This window comes from Cajanus cajan, chromosome 1, assembly GCF_000230855.2.
Source record: "Cajanus cajan strain Asha chromosome 1, NIPB_CcT2T_4, whole genome shotgun sequence".
In the NCBI taxonomy this organism is placed as follows: domain Eukaryota; kingdom Viridiplantae; phylum Streptophyta; class Magnoliopsida; order Fabales; family Fabaceae; genus Cajanus; species Cajanus cajan.
This window is the reverse complement of record NC_138517.1, coordinates 66,356,605-66,376,698: the sequence shown is the minus strand read 5'-3', so window position 1 is coordinate 66,376,698 and position 20,094 is coordinate 66,356,605. Positions and strand designations below refer to the sequence as shown.

Genomic DNA, 20,094 nt, shown 5'->3' with positions numbered 1-20,094 from the left:
CACGTTAGTTCCATTAAATTAAAAATAATTGGCTTATATAAGGATTAATAAAAATTCTTCAAACAAATCTAAAATTGATAAAATATAATTAATGTTCCATTAGTTTAATAAATAAAAATTATAAAATAAATTATATATATTAATATATACACCAATAACACATGAGATCAATTACTTAAATTACGTTATACCATCTATCTTCGATTATGCTCGTACTACTTTAAGAGACATGATTCTATTATTATATATGAATATGATCCCACCATGAGAAACTGATTCAACAACAACCATATTTTGAAATATTTTTATTTTTTTAATGATAAATTAATTTTTAATATAAATTTTTTTATTTAAAATATATCTAATTATACATATATATTTTAAAATTATATTAATTAAATATGTATATAATAGTTTATCTTAAAAATCAATTCATTTAGATATTATAAAATATTTTATTTTAAACATCAATTAAATAATAACTTGCTACTTATAATTTATTTAAATATTTATAAATGAATATTACATTAACTCCATTGATTATTTTAATCCTTGTCTTTAATTTTATTATATATAAAAATTATTTACCTAATATATTTTGAAATTATTTTCATGAATCTTATTTTATTTCAATTGTTATCTTAAAAGTTAGGCTTAATCATTCAATTCAATTGATATAATCGTGCTAGTTTCATTATTTAAAAGCAATTGACTTATACAAATTAGTAAGAATTTGTGAAACAATTATAAAATGAAATATTTTTTTAGTAATTTAAAAAAGTTATTATCCTTTGATTTTAATTTACTCATAGATGTTCATAGTATTTAACTTATGATATATACACCTCCTTTTTATTACAATTACACCTCCTTTGTTTAAAAAGGCTAAAATTGCTGACAGTAGAGCTCGAATCCACACACATACTTACTGGAGAAAATCTTAAGTCTTCCTCCTTAACTAATTGGGCAAACTACCCACTGGTTCTTTTTGATCAATTTTTAATACATCACAATGCATTTCCTTGCTTTTTTCTCTATCAAATAGAATACGTGACTGTTTTAACGGGGTTCTTTTTATTCGCACATTTATTTTAAAGTTTCATGTTGAAATAAAATTCCAACACAAATTAACATATTTTATAACTAATATCTGGTTTTAAACTTGATATGAAAATATTATGATATAACTTGATAAGATTTTAATAAATTAGTATTTTATTAATGGTTGATAATTAGAAAATAAAACAAGGATAAATACATTTTTTGAATTTTATATCTTAGATTTAAGATGAATAAATATATTAAGTTAATTAATAATTTATTTAAAATGTTAAAATTTAATTTATAAAAATAATATTTTAAAAGAAAAGTGTTATAATAACACAAGTGTAATGTTTACTAAGTATTACATCGCTCAATAACTTTATATTAAATGTGAATTTTATAAATTCAACCGTTAGATTGAAAGTTTTTTACTCTTAGATCATATATACAAAATTTTATATAAATTCAAGATGATTTGATACTTCATTCTTGTAAAATAAAATTGACGTAACATATACATTTCAAAATATATTAAAATATGAACACTTTGATTACCTTCAAGTTGTTGTTCAATTTTAACAAAACTTGATATAAACATATAAAGTGATATGAACTTTCAATTTAACGGTTGGATTTACAAAATTCACATTTAATATAAATTTATTGAACAATGTAATACTTAGTAAAAGTTATATAGTGTTATTATAACCCTTCTCATTTTAAAATATAAAAATTATTATTTAAACTTTTAAATTTATAATATATAATTTAAATTGTATCATAATATTAATTTTAAATAGAAATAAGTAGATTGTTAATTATAAAAGTAAGTATATATAAATAAAGATTAATTAAATATAATACAGTTATTATTATTGGTAAGATAATTATTAAATATATTATTATATTTTTATAACGGTTCGGATACACCGAAATGAGAGGGATCCAAAGATAGTATAAGTATGAGATTGTATATTTGAGGATGACTTAAATGAATTAATTTGTATTACCTATACTGACAATATGCATATGCCTTTTTGTAACTTATCTCATAAGAACTCCACACTTAAGCGTGCTTGACTTGGAGTAATATAAAGATGAGTGACCTTCTGGGTAGTTTCCCAAAAATTGTGTAGTTAAGGACAAAACATGCTCAAAAGTGAAGTATTGTGAAATAGAATCCTTAAGACGCCAAATATGAGTATTTCCTAGCGATCGAATTTGCAACGTCTATAAAATTTTATAAAATAAAAAATAAATCTTTAGCGATCGATTTATTCGGTCACTAATTTGGTCCTCATACACATCAGCGACCAAAATCATTGCAATCATTGCTAAATAGCGACCAAAATTTTCGGTCGCTAAACCAAAATTTTCTCTGAAATTTTTTTGGTCGCTATATAACTTTGAAACTAAAGTTTTTGCGACTACTTAAATTCGGTCGCTAAGGCAAATAGCGACCGATTTTGGTGGTCATTAAATGCAATTTTTTTTGTAGTGTAATTTTTTATAGTGTAATTTATTAGAAGGTCAATCGTGTTTAGGAAGCAAATAAATTGTTAGAATTGTGTTTCAAACAAAAGGTAATTGAATTTTTGTTTTACCTTAAACCCTTTTGTACTCTTATTTTTTATGCGTTATTGCTTTAACATGATACAATCATGAATTTCTGTCTATATTGAGTGTGCTAATGCTATATACTTTGCAAAAAGATGAGGCACTTGGTTTGCCTCCCTGTAAATGTATTTCCAGCTGATGTGAGCATTAGAGGTAGTCAAAAACATTTAGATTAGTTTGGGAATGTATATGTTGAGCCCATTGTGATTAACACTCATTAAGTCATTTATTTGCTTTCTGGATAAAGTATATATCATCAAATTAAATTTAGAAATTTATTCCCATTCAAAATGGAGATAGAAAGGAGATTATAAAATGTTTGAAGAATTCCAAATTTCCATTGCCATCTAATTATATTTATTTATAAATCGCGCAACGTGCGAGCCTACATTTAGTTTATATTAATTATGTAAACTATTTTGCGAATTTTTAATTAGGTTGGACATGCTTCAAGTGGATGCGATTGTGAATGGATTGACTATATCCGGACATGGAGCCATATGCAGTAGAATGAATGAAAAATGATTATAAAGCCGCTACTATAAAACCTAATGCCTACTTGATGTATCACTATGTATTTGAAAATTATTACCTAATTGTGTATAAATATTATTAATTTATTTTTGTAACATATTATTAAATGTTATATACAGTCCATATTATTAAAGACTTTTAATAATATTTTTACACAATTAGACAATATTTTTCAAATGATATCAAAGTGGTATTTTTGTAACATTTTAATGATGTTGTAAAGTTTTTATTAATTTTATAAAATGATAATTAGTTTTAATTTAGATATTATTATCAATTATTATATTTTTTATATCTCTTAAACTCCTAGGAGTTATTTAAGAGAAAGTTGAAGACATTCTTAATTAGTCACTACTAATTATATATCAAATATTAAAGTTCATTTATCTTTAAGTATAATTATATAATTATATATACTCTTTATAAGTAATTTATTTATTCGATATGTGACTTTAATTATGGATAACAATTAGAGATGAGAGAAAATTTTTTTTTTTTACTCAATGTGAGACATTGATTTTAGAAGCAATTAAAAAGAATAATGTTGAGATAAAAAAAAAATGTTACTTATCTATACGAATATTTTTCAAAAAAATGTTACAAAATAATGTGTAATATTTTTTACTCAATGAAACTTTGATTTTGAAAATAATTGAAAAAAATAATGTTGAAATAAAAAATGTTACTCTATCTATAATGACATTTTTTTAAAAAAATATTATAAAATAATCTATTTATTTAATATATAGTTACATTGTAACAAAAGTAAGAACAAAAATATTGTTAAAAAATTAAAATGTAGTAGTGGTCATTTGGAAGGGATACATGTTTTGTTGAACACTTTCATATAGACACATCATGAAGTTTCAACGACAAATTACGCCTTCAACTAAGTGTCACTCATCATTTAACAAATCGTTCTCCTTCAACAAGATATTGTGCCTCATTCTTCAAATCCATGCAAAAACATGCATTTGAACTTTGATATGTACAGAAGCTGTACATTGAAGAATCTGGTTAACCAAAAACAATGTGCATATCTAATCACCTCCCTCATGATGTCTCTTCTCAAAGGAAAATTCTGAGGAGCTAACTCTGATTTCAAGTTGAGAGCTGACAGGCAATTCTGAAGTTGTGCCTGGTTCAAAAACTTGCATCTGGGTCTCATTAGATGCTACTGCATGGTTGCTTGGGGAAGGTGAGCCTTCAAGATCCCATTGTTCATTTTCATAGTTGGATGCCCTTGGAGATGTTTGTGCACTGTCACTTCTACCAGCAAGGTGTCTCTGTAGCAGATGAATAGGAGACATACCATGTGTTGGAGTTGATGTCCTGCTTGAGAATGGTGTGGTTTGCTTACTGTTTTTTATTTGCTTTTTGGCAGTGTTGTGCCAGTTCTTCAGTGCTGATGCTACTCTCTGATTGAAAATTGTAGGCTTCATGGTTGAACCCATCTGCAAAACATAATCAAATCAGTCACTGATTGATTGATTATATAGAGCATGTTTGAATAAATTTCTTCAGAAACATTTTGATAAGATCCAAACTTATACGAGAAGAAAATAGAATGAAGAAAAGAAAATAGTTTCCCTATAAGCTAATATGAGAGAACTTTTATAAATTTGCTTATATGGAGAAACCAATTTCATCTTTGCTTCTTATTTTCCTCTCTTATAAATGTTTCCGGAAAAATTTATTAAAACAGACTCATAGATTAGTGCAAGAAAATTATGCTTAGGATGGATTTTCCAGCAAGTGAGACCTGTGTCACTAGAGCATACAGAGGCAAAGTCACATAGCTGCATAAAACTTGTATGATAATCCTGAAAATTAAAATGGTCACTTCTTTGTAAGTTATATATATGATGAACTGATGGTTGTTGTATATATTGGCATGTGCACTATTTTTAACAGAAATGAACTTACCCCATTGCAAGTCTTATGACAATATCTACAGTTGTTTCATGGAAGCAAGAGTCTATGGAGAATTCATACTGAAAAAGAAATTAGGAAGAAGTTAAGAAAAATCTTGCATCACTTTCTAATTCTTTTTAAGAGGTTTATATAAAAGATTTTTAATATGATTAGGAAGATGTTTCAAATACCAAATACCACACGAGTTACTAGACATGCCTTTTGAATCAAAATATATAGAGAGAGGAACGATCCGTTTATTCTAGAAACAAGTATATCTAGATTTACTTCATTCAATAATTCAAGTTTTACATTAAATTTCAACGATCCAAACGTTAAATTTAAAATTCTTAATGTATAGATCAAATCTGCAACTTTTTAAAATATTTGAAAACCATTTGATACTTTGTTTCATTAATTCAAATCAATATATAAAATAATTTTATGATTATTCATCAATTTGAATTAATGAAATGAAGTATCAAATAATTTTCAAAGTTTCTAAAAATTTGCAAACTTGTGTTACCAAAATTTGAAGTTGTCTTTATCACTTTGATTATTCAATAATTTTCACAAGCACAAATCTCACCTTTAACTAATTATGTGTTGTTACTGTTTTAGCTTTTAAGAAGCAAGTTGGCTTTTCAGTTGAGCTAGAGATATTAATCAAATAAGCTAGTAAATATACATCTCAATGAGTTAGGCATCGTAGTGTTTATTTTTGACATGGTATCAAATTTCTTCACTTAAACTAAGTTGAATTTTGGTTCCCAAATTAAAATCAAATTGAAGCATAGGTTTTCGATATTAGTTTTCATGTGATTTGACAAGTTGAAAATACTGACTCAATTAATCTAGGTGAACAACTTATATATCCATGACGTTTGTTTAATGACTTCTAACTGGTAAAGATCATCATTCTACTTCAATCAAGTTATTTCATAGCAGTGAATCAACATGAATAGCATGTATGTACATCACCATAATAATAAGCATTGCTACAAAATTCTTCAATGTTATGACTTATGGTAATAATCAATACGAGCCATTAAGGTACAAACTAGGAAAACTTGATCAAGATAGAAAAACTTACAGTACTCCAAGAAAAGAATGCCAGTTGAAAAGCATTCTGCAAAACAGAAGCAAACATAATTATTTTGTGAGCACAAGAAATATTAAGAAAGTTGATTTATACCAAACTCAATCTTATAAAATCAACTGGTAAGATAAAAATTGCATTTCACTTATATACACTATTATGATCATATTATTGATCGATGTTGGGTATCTAATAAGAAGTCTTGAGAAGACAATCTAAAGAAAAGAAAGTGAAAATACCTGAAAGAGCACAAGATGAATCAAGAAGAGGAGGAGGCGTGGACGGTTAAACCAGAACAGGTCATCTCCTGGCTCAACCACAGGTGCACCTTTCACAACTTCCCCTCTGTCTGCAATCCTCAGTCCCATCTTTGTTATGATCATTTGTAGCTTAGCACCAACTAATAAGATTATCTACGAAATTTACAGTAAATGATATAATAAGTAATTTATACCATTGCATCAAGAAATGAAATGTAGACAAAATGAGTGTATATATATGTACTTACAATTAATGGCATAAATGGAAGCCAATAATAAGAGTACCACCCTGTCCACACAGAGCCAAAATTTTAAACCAAGAAAAGTGGGGAAAACAGGAACTTTAGAATTTATATTTTCTGTCCAAATAAGCTGCATTATATTGCTGGTCCAGAAGTACAAGAGCAAGTACGAAGTAAGAGAAGGCATGCTAAACTAAGTGAAACTACACTCTGTAAAAATGTATTTAATTACCCAAAAATTTCTTTGATGATACCAAAAATATCTTTCCTTTCTCAATTGAATTCTAACTTTCGAAACTATAGATTAATTTGGTCCCTGACATCAGTATGTGATAATTATTTTGACCCCCCCCCCCCCCCTCCCCCATAAACGGTGGTAATATTCAAGGACTAATTGATATTTTTTTAAAAGATAAATGTTAATAACACCCTCTTTAATACTTTTTTACTAATTTACTATGGTTGAAAATTACAATTCTACTGAATCCCACCACTAAATGATAGTCCCAACTTAAAAAAATTATGATTTTCAATAAAAAAAAAAATTTAAATGTTAGAAATAGAGTATTAAAAAAAAAGAAATAATACTGCTGCCCATTTAAGTAACTAAAATGCCTTCTTGCATAACCTTAACAATCAATTCTTTTCACCGTGCCATACGTTTTAATATAAAATGTAGTACTGAAATTAATTTGACCACACATTTAATTACATTGAACTGGGAAAAATTGTTTTCTAAAATCAATTCAACCTATCGCAAAACAAACAGAACTTAAATTGATTGATGATTGTTAAAGTTAAACATTGTATTAAATTTGCTTCTTTGTAATATTGAGGGCCAAATTGAGTGACGTTGGCGATTCAATGGACCAAATTAAAGTTTTACTTTATTCAAATAAATTTGAAAAATTGAATACTGCTTACCATGAGTATTAGTCAACAGGAATAGCACCGCAAAGAACCATATGATTGGGCTGCAAGATACACAACGGTTGATCTTAAATCGATGTGTTATAAGTTAACTAATGAAAGCAAAGCAACAGATAGAACAGATAGAATATAGAGTCTGTTTGAGTAAATTTTTCTAAAAATTACTTTTAGGAGAAAATTCTAAGAAGAAAAAATAAAAATATACTTTTTGATAAACCAAAATTAACTTATAAATAAGTTAAATGTAGAAGTTCTCTTATTAGTTTCTCCAAATTTTTATTTTTTAACTCGTATATAAACTAGTTTTAATTTATGACAAAATTTATTTTAGTTTTTCTTTTATTTTTTCTTTTAAAAGTAATTATAGATAAGTTTAAACATGCTCGTATCCACATTCCATACCTTATTCCCACTACAACTTTAAAATCTTCCTCAAGTGATCTCTGGATATACTTCTGAAAATCAAATCTTGCATCACTTCCTGGTGCCAGATGCGCCTGAAAAGTAAAATCACATGTATCTCAGTCTTTCAATTATCAAATGTCCCAAAGAATCTAAGTCAATTTTTTAAACATATATACTCACAGTGATAAATCCATGGCGTAATGTTAAATAGTCAACTTTATTGACAGATCCAATGAATTGTCGAAAGAAACTAACCTGATTCAGCAGCGTAAAAGTCATTAGTCAAAAACTTTGAAATTTATCTATTTGTGTCTTTACCCTGAGACTAATTAAACACTTGAAATTCAAAATAACTCAATTAAGGAATTTTAGCATGTTTCTTTCATGCCTAATAATTGTGTCCTTAGTCCTTACTATAGCCAAGGAAAATGCTGACTGACTCCAAGAGTTCAAGTGCCTTCTTCCAAATGTCGTATCCCTTGCAAACCTGAACCTCTCAGGATCTGCAATATACACATTTACAAATTATATAGCATAGTCAAATATGGCACATAAATGGCTGAAAGCCAAAAAAAGAAAAACATGTTCCATACGATATAACTAGAAGAAGTATATGGAATGAGTTGCTACGATCGAGTTTTTGTGAATTACATCAATCTTGAAGTAAACTATTATATTGTCTTTGATTTAAATTTGTTATTAATAAATTTTAAGAATTTATTACCACTTAGGAAGCACATGTATGGTACAGGATACTGATGCGATACAACGCTAACATATGAATACAACAAATTTAAACAATAGTAACACAGGACAAGGTTCGCATATAAGAAAAAATACATTATATATGGACAATGTAAAACAATTTTATATTCATAATATAAAATAGTTTTCCACTATCATCAAACTGCAAATTATCTTGAATGGTAATTTTGTTTTTTTGTTTTTTTTTACAATAATTACCTTAAATTCATATATATAAACAATGATTTTTGATCAGTACTTGATAATGTAAAAAAAAAAATTACTAATAAGACAAATCATTACACACAAGATATAATATACCAAATTAATATGAAATTAACATGAAATAAATTTTAAATCACAAGAGAAAATTCATATTTTAATAAAGTGTGAAGCATATATACAAAGACATAATTATAGATCAAGACATTCCAACAATATTGACATCCCAAAAACTATCAAAATGAGCATAAGTTATTATAAAAATAATAAAGCATTAAGTTTATCTCTAAAGGATTTAAAAAAAAAAAAAAAGTAAATATCATTGACAGAAGAAGAAGAAGAAAAAGATGCAATTAAATATATTTTAATTGTGTATACAGTATTTGACGGGAATACATAGTTGATGTGATTAGGACACGACCATTATTTAAAAGTATTGATTTTTCTTTGACAATAAGTTTATAAAAAGATAAGCGCATGTCATTGTTTACATTTAACAAAAAATTAGTTTAGTTATCCTACGAATATATGCGATTTATACGTGCGCAGACAACTGTTTTACTCTCATGCATGTATTTACCTTTTGTCATCGATTAAAAAGTCTCGTATCAATAAAATAAAATATGAGTTTATTTTACAAACTCATATTTTTCCTCTTTTTAATTTATAACCCACCACTGATTAACCTCAACTATCAAATATCGAAAACTTCAAGTACGTAAAAAAACACTATCGATAAAATTTAAATAGAAAAATATGAAAGTAATTAAAAAAAATTACATTTAAAGCGCATTTTCATATTACCGCTATTGTTGATTGTATTTTAAGTTAGTTTCACTATTATAGTGGGTATCGTAGAATTTTCTACCTATTATGGTATTCATGATAATCGAAAGATTTTAGTACATCAAAATATATGAACAAATAAATTTAAAAGAAATAAATTTAAAATAACATAAATTTTAGATTAAAAATTTATAGAAGATGAATCTATCAAAAAGACTAATTCAAAAAAAATAATTAAAAAATCAATTTTCATAACAAATTTTATTTATATGTGATACAATTAAAAAAATAAAAACAAAAAATATAATAACATTATAAAAATATTAAAATAAGAAAGAAAATAATAAATAATACAACTGAAAAACTAATTTATACTATAAATTCAAAATATTAACACAAAAAAAAGCTAAAACATTTTAAAAAAATATTAATATTAAACTATTTAATTATAATAAATTCTATATTAAATTAAAATTTAAAAATATAAAAAATAATATAAAAATATAGAAAATTTTGTAAAATAAATTATTAAAAATATTAAATTAAAATAAAAATAAAATAAATAATTATAATAAAAAAATTAAACGACTGTACCGGTACCTCACTGTTATAGTGAATATCGTAAAATTTTCCAAGAATAAATTGGAGATACTTAACGAAAAATAGGTATTAACAACAATAATATTGTCTTTTCATCCAAATCAATAAAAAAAATTCAAGACTACAGAGTGTTCCACCTAAAAGTCATACCAAATCTTTAATATATATATATATATATATATATATATATTGCATACGCAGGGAGCACGGAATTATTAGGCACGTACGTACATGAGAAATGCCGCGTAACACAAAATTGTTTTAATTAATGGAGGCAAGAAAATTTGAAGTCTTACTTACCATTATAAAATTGATATTCAATGGTTTTCGTTTCATTTTCCCATGCCCTCCATTTTCTCATCTGCATAATTCAACCAGATAGAGGAAGAGAGAACATTCCACACACGTAAGTTCTGAAAGTATATATATATATATATATATATATGGGCTTTGAAGGATCTGTTGAGGTCAAATTAAGGGGGAGGACTAAGTAGTACGTACCTTGGTTCTTCCCAAAGTCAGTGTCACAATGCATTGTAAGATATGGAAAATAGCTAGCACAAAGATAAACATATGGAGCTGGTGAATCCCATATGCTGAAACAAAAGCCACTTTTCCCTGCAAAATTATGCAAAATCACCCATCAAAACCTTCTACAACAATTTTGGATCACCTTTGTCGTCATTCTCTGGTGACGGAAAAACATTATCGGATAGTATAAATCATGTGATTTTTAACTGGTCTCTATATAACATATAATTAAGTGTTATTAAATTTTTCTTGTAAGTTGAAAAACTTAAATACATACATATAATGATTAGATAAGATTATTAACACTTTAATCTTATATTATCTAATAATTTCTTCTAAAGACATGATATCATTTTAATACAATTACACAACAGATAATTTTCAAGTTTCTTAGTCTTCTTTTTAATATTAGGTCGGTTTGCATAATATTTTTTTTTTTAAAAGTACTTCTTAGAGAGATGAATAAAAAAAATAATTAAAATAATTTTTTTCACAAGTTAAAACTAACTTACGTATAAGTTGAAAATAAGGTTTTGGAAGAGTTAATAGAATTTTTTTTATAAATTAGCATATATATATAACCCAATTTCAGGTTATAAAAAAAAATTTATTTTTCTTCATATTTTTTGATCTTATAAATATTTATGAAAAAATTTACTCAAAAACACCCATTGTCTATAACACCATTAACTAGTTTTAAAATTACCCTTACACCGTGTTACACTAAATTCCTTATTATACATATTTCTTTATTTTCTACCGTGAAAGAGAAACATTGTCCTATATATGATATATATAGATATAGGTTATTGTTCTTTAAATGCAAATGGAAACAACAGTGAAGATGGTGAACTTGCCTTTGCAAAGCATTTGTCATATCCTTTTGTAGCCAGAACACGCCTTGGTATGGTTTCATAATAATATTGGAGGAGTTTCCTAGAATTGATCTCAACGTCATCATCACCAGATTCATCCTCACCAGATTTATCCTCAGTTGTACCAAATGGTTTTGGGTTGGCACAAGGATGCCAACTAGATGCAACCTTTGGGGACACACAGATCTTCGAAATTGGATCTTGCAACACAGTTAGCATCAAGGATATGAATCCTAGCACCATAAGCTCTGAACACAAAAATTTAAAACCAAATTTGTTTAATTATTAGACTCAAACACACCTTGCAAATTCAGCAACAACTATTACAATAGAATTCAACCTACCTCCTTTAACCTTTTCCAACGCTTCAAAAAGAGCATTCTTGTTTTTCCTTTTGAACCACTGCAATTAGAATAATCAAATCCCAAGAGCTATTAGAAATATAATTATAGAATAAACTCGCTTTAGGGTGGGCCAAGTTTTAAATAATTTGCATGAGATTTTGAATTCTAACTTCGTACCAATGAATAAATAAATGACATGATGATTATTTATATTATACTATATATAAGATGGTTAATTAATTATATAAGAACTTATATTATTATATTTTGAGTAACATAAACCTTTCCTAACTTACCTTTCCGATCGCATGAATAATATGTTCTAAGAGGATTGAAATAGCAAGCAACACAAAACACACGACTGCAACAGCCCATGTTGGTGTTTCCTCTAGTGTTCGTTCATAAACTCGCTTTTCTTCGACCATGTCTAATTTTTTTCTCAATTTGTTGCAAGACACAGAGAAGGGTATAATCAGAGATTCGGAAGGCTGTGTAGCTATAGGATATAGAAAGAGAACTATGTTTAATCCAAAATAAAATTGGGAGCTTCTATGCAATTGAAGAGTGCTTTTGCACTTTGCTATGTATTGATTTATATGTAAGGAGTTATATGACAATGTAAGAGATAAGCGTGTTGGAGTATCTAAGGAAAACATATGAACGAAATAACACGTCACACAACATGTTAAATGACGTTAGACATGTTCAAACTTCAAAACGATGATTAGTCAAAGAAAGAGAGCAGAACTGAAGAAGGGTGCAGAGTATTCGAAGGTCAGCAATTTATTTAAATATTAGAAGAAAATGGTAAGAGATAAATTGTGAGAAACATAATGATATATATATTCATGTATTTATTTATATGGAACTTTTTATTTATTTTATTTTAAGATCATGTATGATTGGACTGCAAGTTACAAAACCGTTGAACTTAAATGAGGTCATGCCAAGAAATCACGCGTTCTCACGATTAATGTTAGTCCTACTTTAATATGATTTATCGATTTATATTTTATTCTTTAACTATTATTAATTAAAATTTAATGATTTCATTTCAACACATGACTCTATAGTAATCTTTGAATAAATTTAAAAATTAATCATTGTTGTTTGTAATTAGAATCAAAGAATAATCAATTTGTTGTTAATTATATTTAGAATTAGAGGTATTATTTTGAAAATAACATTGATTACTAATATTAGTAATATTTTATAGGATTAAATATAATTTTACTCCTTTAACTTTTGTTGACTTTATTTTTAATCTCAAAATAAATTTTATTTGATTTTAGTACTGAAATTTTTTTTACACAAACAAAATAATTTGATCCCAAGAACCAAAATATTAATGGTAGAATTCAAAGACTAAAAAGTGAAAATTGACTAAAGTTCAGTCATTAAAAATAGGAAAAAAATATTCATAGATTAAAGAAAAAATTTACAAAAGTTTAGAGGTTATAAACATATTTAATCCTATTTGATAATCATGACATACATTAAGAAAAATATTTTTTAATATAGTTTAATTATAAGAACAAGGTGCCACTATCTTTTGCTAGTATTTTTAAGTATAAGAAAAAAAATTAAAGAGAACAATGAGAGAAGAAAAAGATGAGAAGAGAGAGAAAAATATTGGAGTATGTAGAGTGATGAGAAAAGAAAAGAGAACGATGAGTTTAGATGCAAGAACATTATCATATCTTCATTATCACTTAATGAATTCTTTTGATTGTCAAAAAGTAAATCATCTAAAGAAATGTAGGATACTTTGCAATTTACACATGAAGAAATTAGTGATGCTAAGAGATTGAGGAAGCACACACTAGTTAGAAAATATAAATTGTTGCATATAAAGCAATGTGAAAATATCTTTGATTTTCACAAATGTTTTACACACCTTATAAATTTCTTGATTGATCTTGATAGGAAATTTGATAAGGAAGAATTGAATCTTAAAGTGTTGCAATGCTTGGAAAAATCTTGGTAAGATAAGGTGACCATAATTGAGGAGCCAAAGGATTTAACATCAATGACTCTAGCAACCCTTCTTGGCAAGTTGAGGGAGTATGAACAAAAGCTACACATATTTGAGGAAAATGAGCAACAAGACAAGAAAGGAAAAAGAGTTCCATTGAAGGCTTCATCCTCTAGGAGAGGAAAAGAAAAAGCTGAAGAATTAAGCTCTAATGATTCAGATAGAGTATTTCAATCTCATCATAAGGAAGTTCAACAAATTGTTAAGGAGGAAAAAGGTAGCTCAAAACTTCAACAAGAGAAACAACAAGAAAGAAAAAGGAAATGTTTCTCCATATACTTGCTTTGAATGAGGAAAGTAAGGACATATAAAAATTGATTGTCCTATCTATATTTAAAAAACGAAACAACAAGATAGAAAGGGCAAGAAGCAAGTCAAAGGAAAAAAAAAGTCTTATATAGAATGGAAAGATAATGATCCAAGCTATTATAGTGACTCATCTGAAAATGAAGAAGCAAATTTGTACTTGATGGCTGGAGTGCATCAGGAAAGTATTGTAAATGATTCTTATCTTGAATCTATGGCTGATTATGATCAACTAAAATAAGCTTTTATTCAAGTGCACAAAAAAGTACTAAAAGTAAGAGCTCTCATTAGTAAGCTTAAAAACAAACTAAAATGGTATGAGAGTAATTTGATAAAAGTTGAACAAAAGCTTGAAGATTTAAAATTATAGCATGATGCTCTTGAAACAATTTATAAAATAAATGAATGTTCTTGTGCAAAACCTTCCTCTTTAACAATAGTTGATTGTGAAAGTTGTTTAGCTTTAAAAAAAAGAAAATTTTGGTTTCAAAGCTACACTAGCAAGATTCATAAGTGGAAAAGAAAATTTTAAACATGTTATTGGGAAAGTAAATATATATCTTTGATAGAGATGAAATTGGTTTAAATCAAGTAATAAAAATGTGTTTTATATAAATACCACCAACTTTATTAAGATATATTCTAAGCCATCTATTACATGTTTCTATTGTTGCAAGAGAGGTCATTCCACTAAAAATTGCTATACTAGAAAATATGGCATTCCTTGTGGTAGATATGTTTGGATATTTAAGAGCCAAGGGCTGAGTACTAACATGCAAAGACCCAACACTTAGGTACCTAAATTTGATCTTTGATTTTGTTATAGGAATGTTTGATAGCCAAGAGTCTCATGTGGTATTTGGATAGTGATTTCTCAAAGCATATGACAGGTGACCTATCAAAGTTCTCAAATCTCAAGGTGAAGCATGATGGCTTTGTGACTTATGGGGACAACAACAAAGGCAAAATTCTTGGTTGTGGTAATATTGGTAATACTTCTTTTTCACTAATTGAAAATGTTTTGCTCATTAAAGGACTCAAACATAATTTGTCAAGCATTAGTGAACTGTGTGATAAAGGTTTTAAAGTTTAATTTGTTTGATAATGATTGTTGCATGATTAGTGATAGTTCTACTAATGAAATAAGGTCCAAAGGTAGAAAAATAAAGAACATTTATTAAGTATACCCATACAACTCTCAAATAGTCATTAACAATCGTGAGAAAATAAAATGCACCACAACTAGAACCAACCTTATAATCACCCCAAATATCACAATGAATCAAAGAAAACAGATCATTGGCTTTATGATCATTCAAAGGTGAAGTTAGCGGAAAAACACATAGAAGGGGGGTTGAATATGTGTGTGTGTACGAAAGAATTTTAACACATTTTTCACAAGAGTAATATACTTCCTCTAATGAACTTTTGAATATCAGACGGTTAGGCAGAATTTGATTAACACAAGGTCATTGCATCTGAAGGGTTTATCGTCTACTGAGGAAAATGGTTTATAATAATAATTATTAAAGTTCTTGCATTTTCCTTTTCAAGATAGTTTCGTTTAATGACAAGCAGTAGATAAAGCTTTTTAGTGTAGTATATTTGTTAAACGAAATTGCGTCTTCATTTGAAAAATGGTTTTAACGATATGTAAATATTGGACGAAATCTTTCACAAAGATTTAATCAGTAAAGAAGATTTGTTCCTAGTTAAACAAGAAAAATAATGCAATCATTTTATATTGCTTCACTTAACTGAGCTACGTCCAGTCTCCTTCAACTGAAGGGTTCCACTAGATATCAACATGAAGAACATTGAGTATTATCGTCCACTCCTGGACTTGAGTATTCTTGACCACTCCTAGCCCGCCAGCTTCACTCACCAACGCTAGTATTCTTAAACCACTTCTGGTTCCCCAAGTATTCTCGACCACTCTTGGCCTGTCGGCTTCACTCACCAACACTAATATTCTTAAACCACTTTTGGTTCCACAAGTATTTTCGACCACTCCTCGCCTGCCAGCTTAACTCACCGGCGCTAGTATTCTTTGTTCAGCCACTTTTGGCTCTTAGTGAGTATTCTTTGACAAGTCCCTCCAGACTTTACAGGTATTCTTTTCCTAGCCTCTTCAAGCTTTACACATGATCGATTTGTGCTTTGGCTTGAGTGCATACATAACTCTCACAGAGAGGATTGGAAATTTTCTACACTCTATAAGGTTTGTTACCTTAGTCTTACAAAGACTTGTGTTTGAGTGTTTGGGTTACTCTCATGGAGAGGATACATAGGTTTACAACACTCACTAAGGTTTGTCCATAATTGACATTTCAAAAACCTTAGTCTATAAAGATACAAATACAATATTACATTGTATATATGACTATCAACGCTCATCTCTGAACTCTCTGTCTTGTGGGCTTGATATCACTTTTTTTTCTTTTTAATCAAAAGCCTAGGGCAAAGCCTATGATTATTCCTTTGTTACTTCTTGCCCACTTTTTCGATTTGATGTTATTGCACACTTATAGGCCTATAAAATTTGCCTGTTGCATATGTCCGTTGAAGCTAATATAGTCGTTCATGACTAGTTTGATCCTTTCATTTAAATGCATTTGGTCTTGCAATAAATGTTGCTTCCCGTTCTTAGACATTGCGTGTATTCTTCTCTGTCCTGTTGCCAGCAGTGTTTGACTTTATGTGAGACCTAGAAATTATTTGTCTTTTTCTGGTCATGCAGCAATATAGCTGTTGTCCATTTTTTGAAAAAGTAATGCACTTTTTCTGACACATTCATGCTTTTGCCTTTGCGTGCTTCTCTTTTTCTTTGTTTCTTCTTTTAATGACGCTATTACGTTGAGAACACTTATTTGATCATAGACGATGTTTTGAGTAGTCTTTTGAGACTTGATAAGTGTTTGCGAAGTAGTCTTCGTCTACGTCTATTAATCTCATGCGTTTCACATCTTGTTCTCCATCTGAGTATTTGACGTTGATGCTTTGGCGTCTTATATGGTATGGTCAGCATTACAGACAGACTTGACTTCGTACAGAGTATCTTTTAGTCTGTGCTACTCTTGGCCTTGATGCTTGATTGACTTTCTTCTGACCTTAGACATATGCCTTGTCTGATCTGCGCTTTAGAACAGTTGCACTTGACATGACTTTGTCTGGATATTTTATGATCATCTGGTGCATATTCGTGTTCCATCTATTCATTTTTTGACGCTCAATTTCCTATGTCATTTGCTTCATCTGTCTCAACTTGTCTGGTCCATGTCTTGCCTTGACTATTCTTCATAAGCTTCGTCGGATACTTCAGTGAATCTAGTGGTAGTCCTCTTCCATCCGTGAGCAGACTTCATTTTGATGCTTGACTAACCATCATCTGATTCTTTTATCTAGTTTGAACAATCTTCATGGATTGTTGCAATTAATGCCTTTGATCTTGCATTAAATGTTTGCTTGCTAAATCTGCGCTTCACGAGGTCTTTTGTACCATTTGTTTGCTTCTATGACTGGCATTAAGATATCTCTGTACTTTCTTGGTATTGTAGCGATAGAGGTGTTGTCCTTTGCTGACTAGTAGGTGTACTTGCTCTGACACACGCAGTTTTGATTTGTGAATAAGCGCTCGCCCATTCTTTTTTATCTTTCTTCTTCTATTTGGATCTCTTCATGTGTTCTTCTGAGAGTATGTATGCTAGGAAGTTCGTCTCGTTGTGTCTTCAGACGCAATCCAGTTTTCTTGATCTTCGTCTGTATATTCGAGTCTCCGTCTAGTTGGCTGTTGTAAGTACTCGACTCCGTCTAGGGTGTTTTAACTTAGTTTTGTCCATTATCTTGGTTGCTCATGTCCTTTTTTTTATTTCTTTTGTGTCTGTGTTTGTGACTGTCTTCGTCTGATGTGTTCCTGTCAAATATTGTATCCATTATCTAGTACTTAGCTCATGTCTCTTGGTCCTGGTATGGATGCATATCAACTTAGCCTGTACTTATATCTGAAACACTAACACACTTGTTAGAAATAACAATATGTATTATATTTGTCTCATTTAAAACCTTGCTGGGAATTGCTTTCGTCTTCGTCTAACTTAACAAAAGGAAAAACACTTCTAGTTTGATGTGCACGTAAGCAAACTTCACACTCACAAAAATCCTTACTCGTACTATGAGCTTTATTGTCATTACTTGAAAAGAAAGGTAACATAGACATAACTTTCGTGAAGGATGTCCAATTCGTTGTTGCCATAATTCATGCCTCCTTAGCACAATCATTTGATAAGCCTGAATCTGTTATTGTGGCTTGAACAAAGAAATCTCGTCACTTTATTCACCCGCTCCAATCAGGGTCCTTGAATTGTGGTCCTGTATCAAATTAAAGGTAGTAAGTAATATATGAATTAGAGGTAGTAAGTAATTATGAGATAGATATCAAATTGCAATTTAATTTGGGAACATATAAAATGCCTTTCAATGTCAAATTGGCGTCTAATACCACACTCTCTTCCTGTGTTATCAATGCTTGCTTACCATTTGGTAAGCCTACTGAGGAAGATGACACATCCAGCAAGGTTGTGAACAAATTCTTATTCACGCTCATGTGTTTCGAACATCTGGTGTCTAGTATCCACCTAGTAAAGAGGCACTTACTGTTAAGGCCCTTATCACCCATTATTATTATTGTGAATGGGAATTTTTTTTTTATGATAATGGTAATTAATCGATCCACTTTGATACCATGTCAAGATATGAACAAGAGTTTAAGAAAAGAAAACAATCTTCTATATTTCTGTTCATTATTTTAGACGACTACCCCTCCATTATATAATGAGATTTAACAATATATTTTGTGTGTCACTATAACCTAAACCCACACTTTTTATGTATTGTGTCACTATAGGATATGTGTCACTATATGATAATTTTCTTATAGTGCTAATTACAAATTAAAAAAATAATCAGATCATAAATCAGGAAAATAATAAAGGAACTATACATAACAAATATTCTAAATATATAACAAAAGATAATCCAGTCTAAATATCTTATATATATTATTTTTCCACTAATACTCAATATTTTATAATTTTTGTGAATCATAAAAATTTTGTATGTCAAACGTCCTTTAAAATTTAACTAGCATATGACTAGAAGCAGTCTAATAATAAATTAATAATACCTAACAATAAAAAATACAGACATATTATTTCAGGATTCCGTCATAACTGACGCTTACCGCGCTTCTATTAATATAAAATATAGAAGTAAAAAGCATCAACATTGTTTTTGGTAGAAAGAAGTAAAACAAACTCATGACTGTGATATATGTAACGCAAATAATTATGAAAAATATAATACATTCCACTCCCATGGAAGACTGTTTCCTTTTTTTGGACCATTAAAAGTCTTTTGTGATTTATTTATTTTTCTGAATGGACCTTTAAAAGACTGTTAAAAGCCGTAATGAACACTTCGTTTAAATAAAAATTTATGATCTGAAAAGTCTGTCTATGCCAATTGCCAAATCAAAATTGTTTTTAAAATTTTTCGCATTGAACGTTGCCAGAGATCAAAATAAATAAATAAATAAATAAATAAACGCA

General features: G+C 28.6%; 1 protein-coding gene across 1 annotated transcript; it reads right to left on the bottom strand.

The window, feature by feature from the left end:
* Positions 1-4,072: 4,072 nt before the first annotated feature.
* On the bottom strand, positions 4,073-12,764 carry LOC109791316 (MLO-like protein 12). The gene is made up of 15 exons (XM_020350607.3): positions 12,444-12,764; positions 12,148-12,205; positions 11,786-12,051; positions 10,899-11,015; positions 10,698-10,758; positions 8,460-8,548; positions 8,226-8,300; positions 8,043-8,137; positions 7,635-7,684; positions 6,717-6,757; positions 6,448-6,621; positions 6,203-6,238; positions 5,122-5,189; positions 4,958-5,018; positions 4,073-4,649 (listed from the first exon to the last, which is right to left on the bottom strand). Exons 1-15 carry the CDS (start codon positions 12,570-12,572, stop codon positions 4,236-4,238), a joined length of 1,734 nt encoding a protein of 577 aa, XP_020206196.1. The 5' UTR covers positions 12,573-12,764; the 3' UTR covers positions 4,073-4,235.
* Positions 12,765-20,094: the final 7,330 nt, after the last annotated feature.

Excerpts from the sequence above, each read along its gene's own strand:
- LOC109791316 (XM_020350607.3), bottom strand. The coding sequence starts at position 12,572 with ATGGTCGAAGAAAAGCGAGTTTATGAACGAACACTAGAGGAAACACCA. Across the intron at positions 8,549-10,697 it reads TGAATATCAATTTTATAATG|ATCCTGAGAGGTTCAGGTTT; the intron begins GTAAGTAAGACT and ends TGTATATTGCAG. Across the intron at positions 6,758-7,634 it reads CCTGTTGACTAATACTCATG|GGTGGTACTCTTATTATTGG; the intron begins GTAAGCAGTATT and ends CTGTGTGGACAG.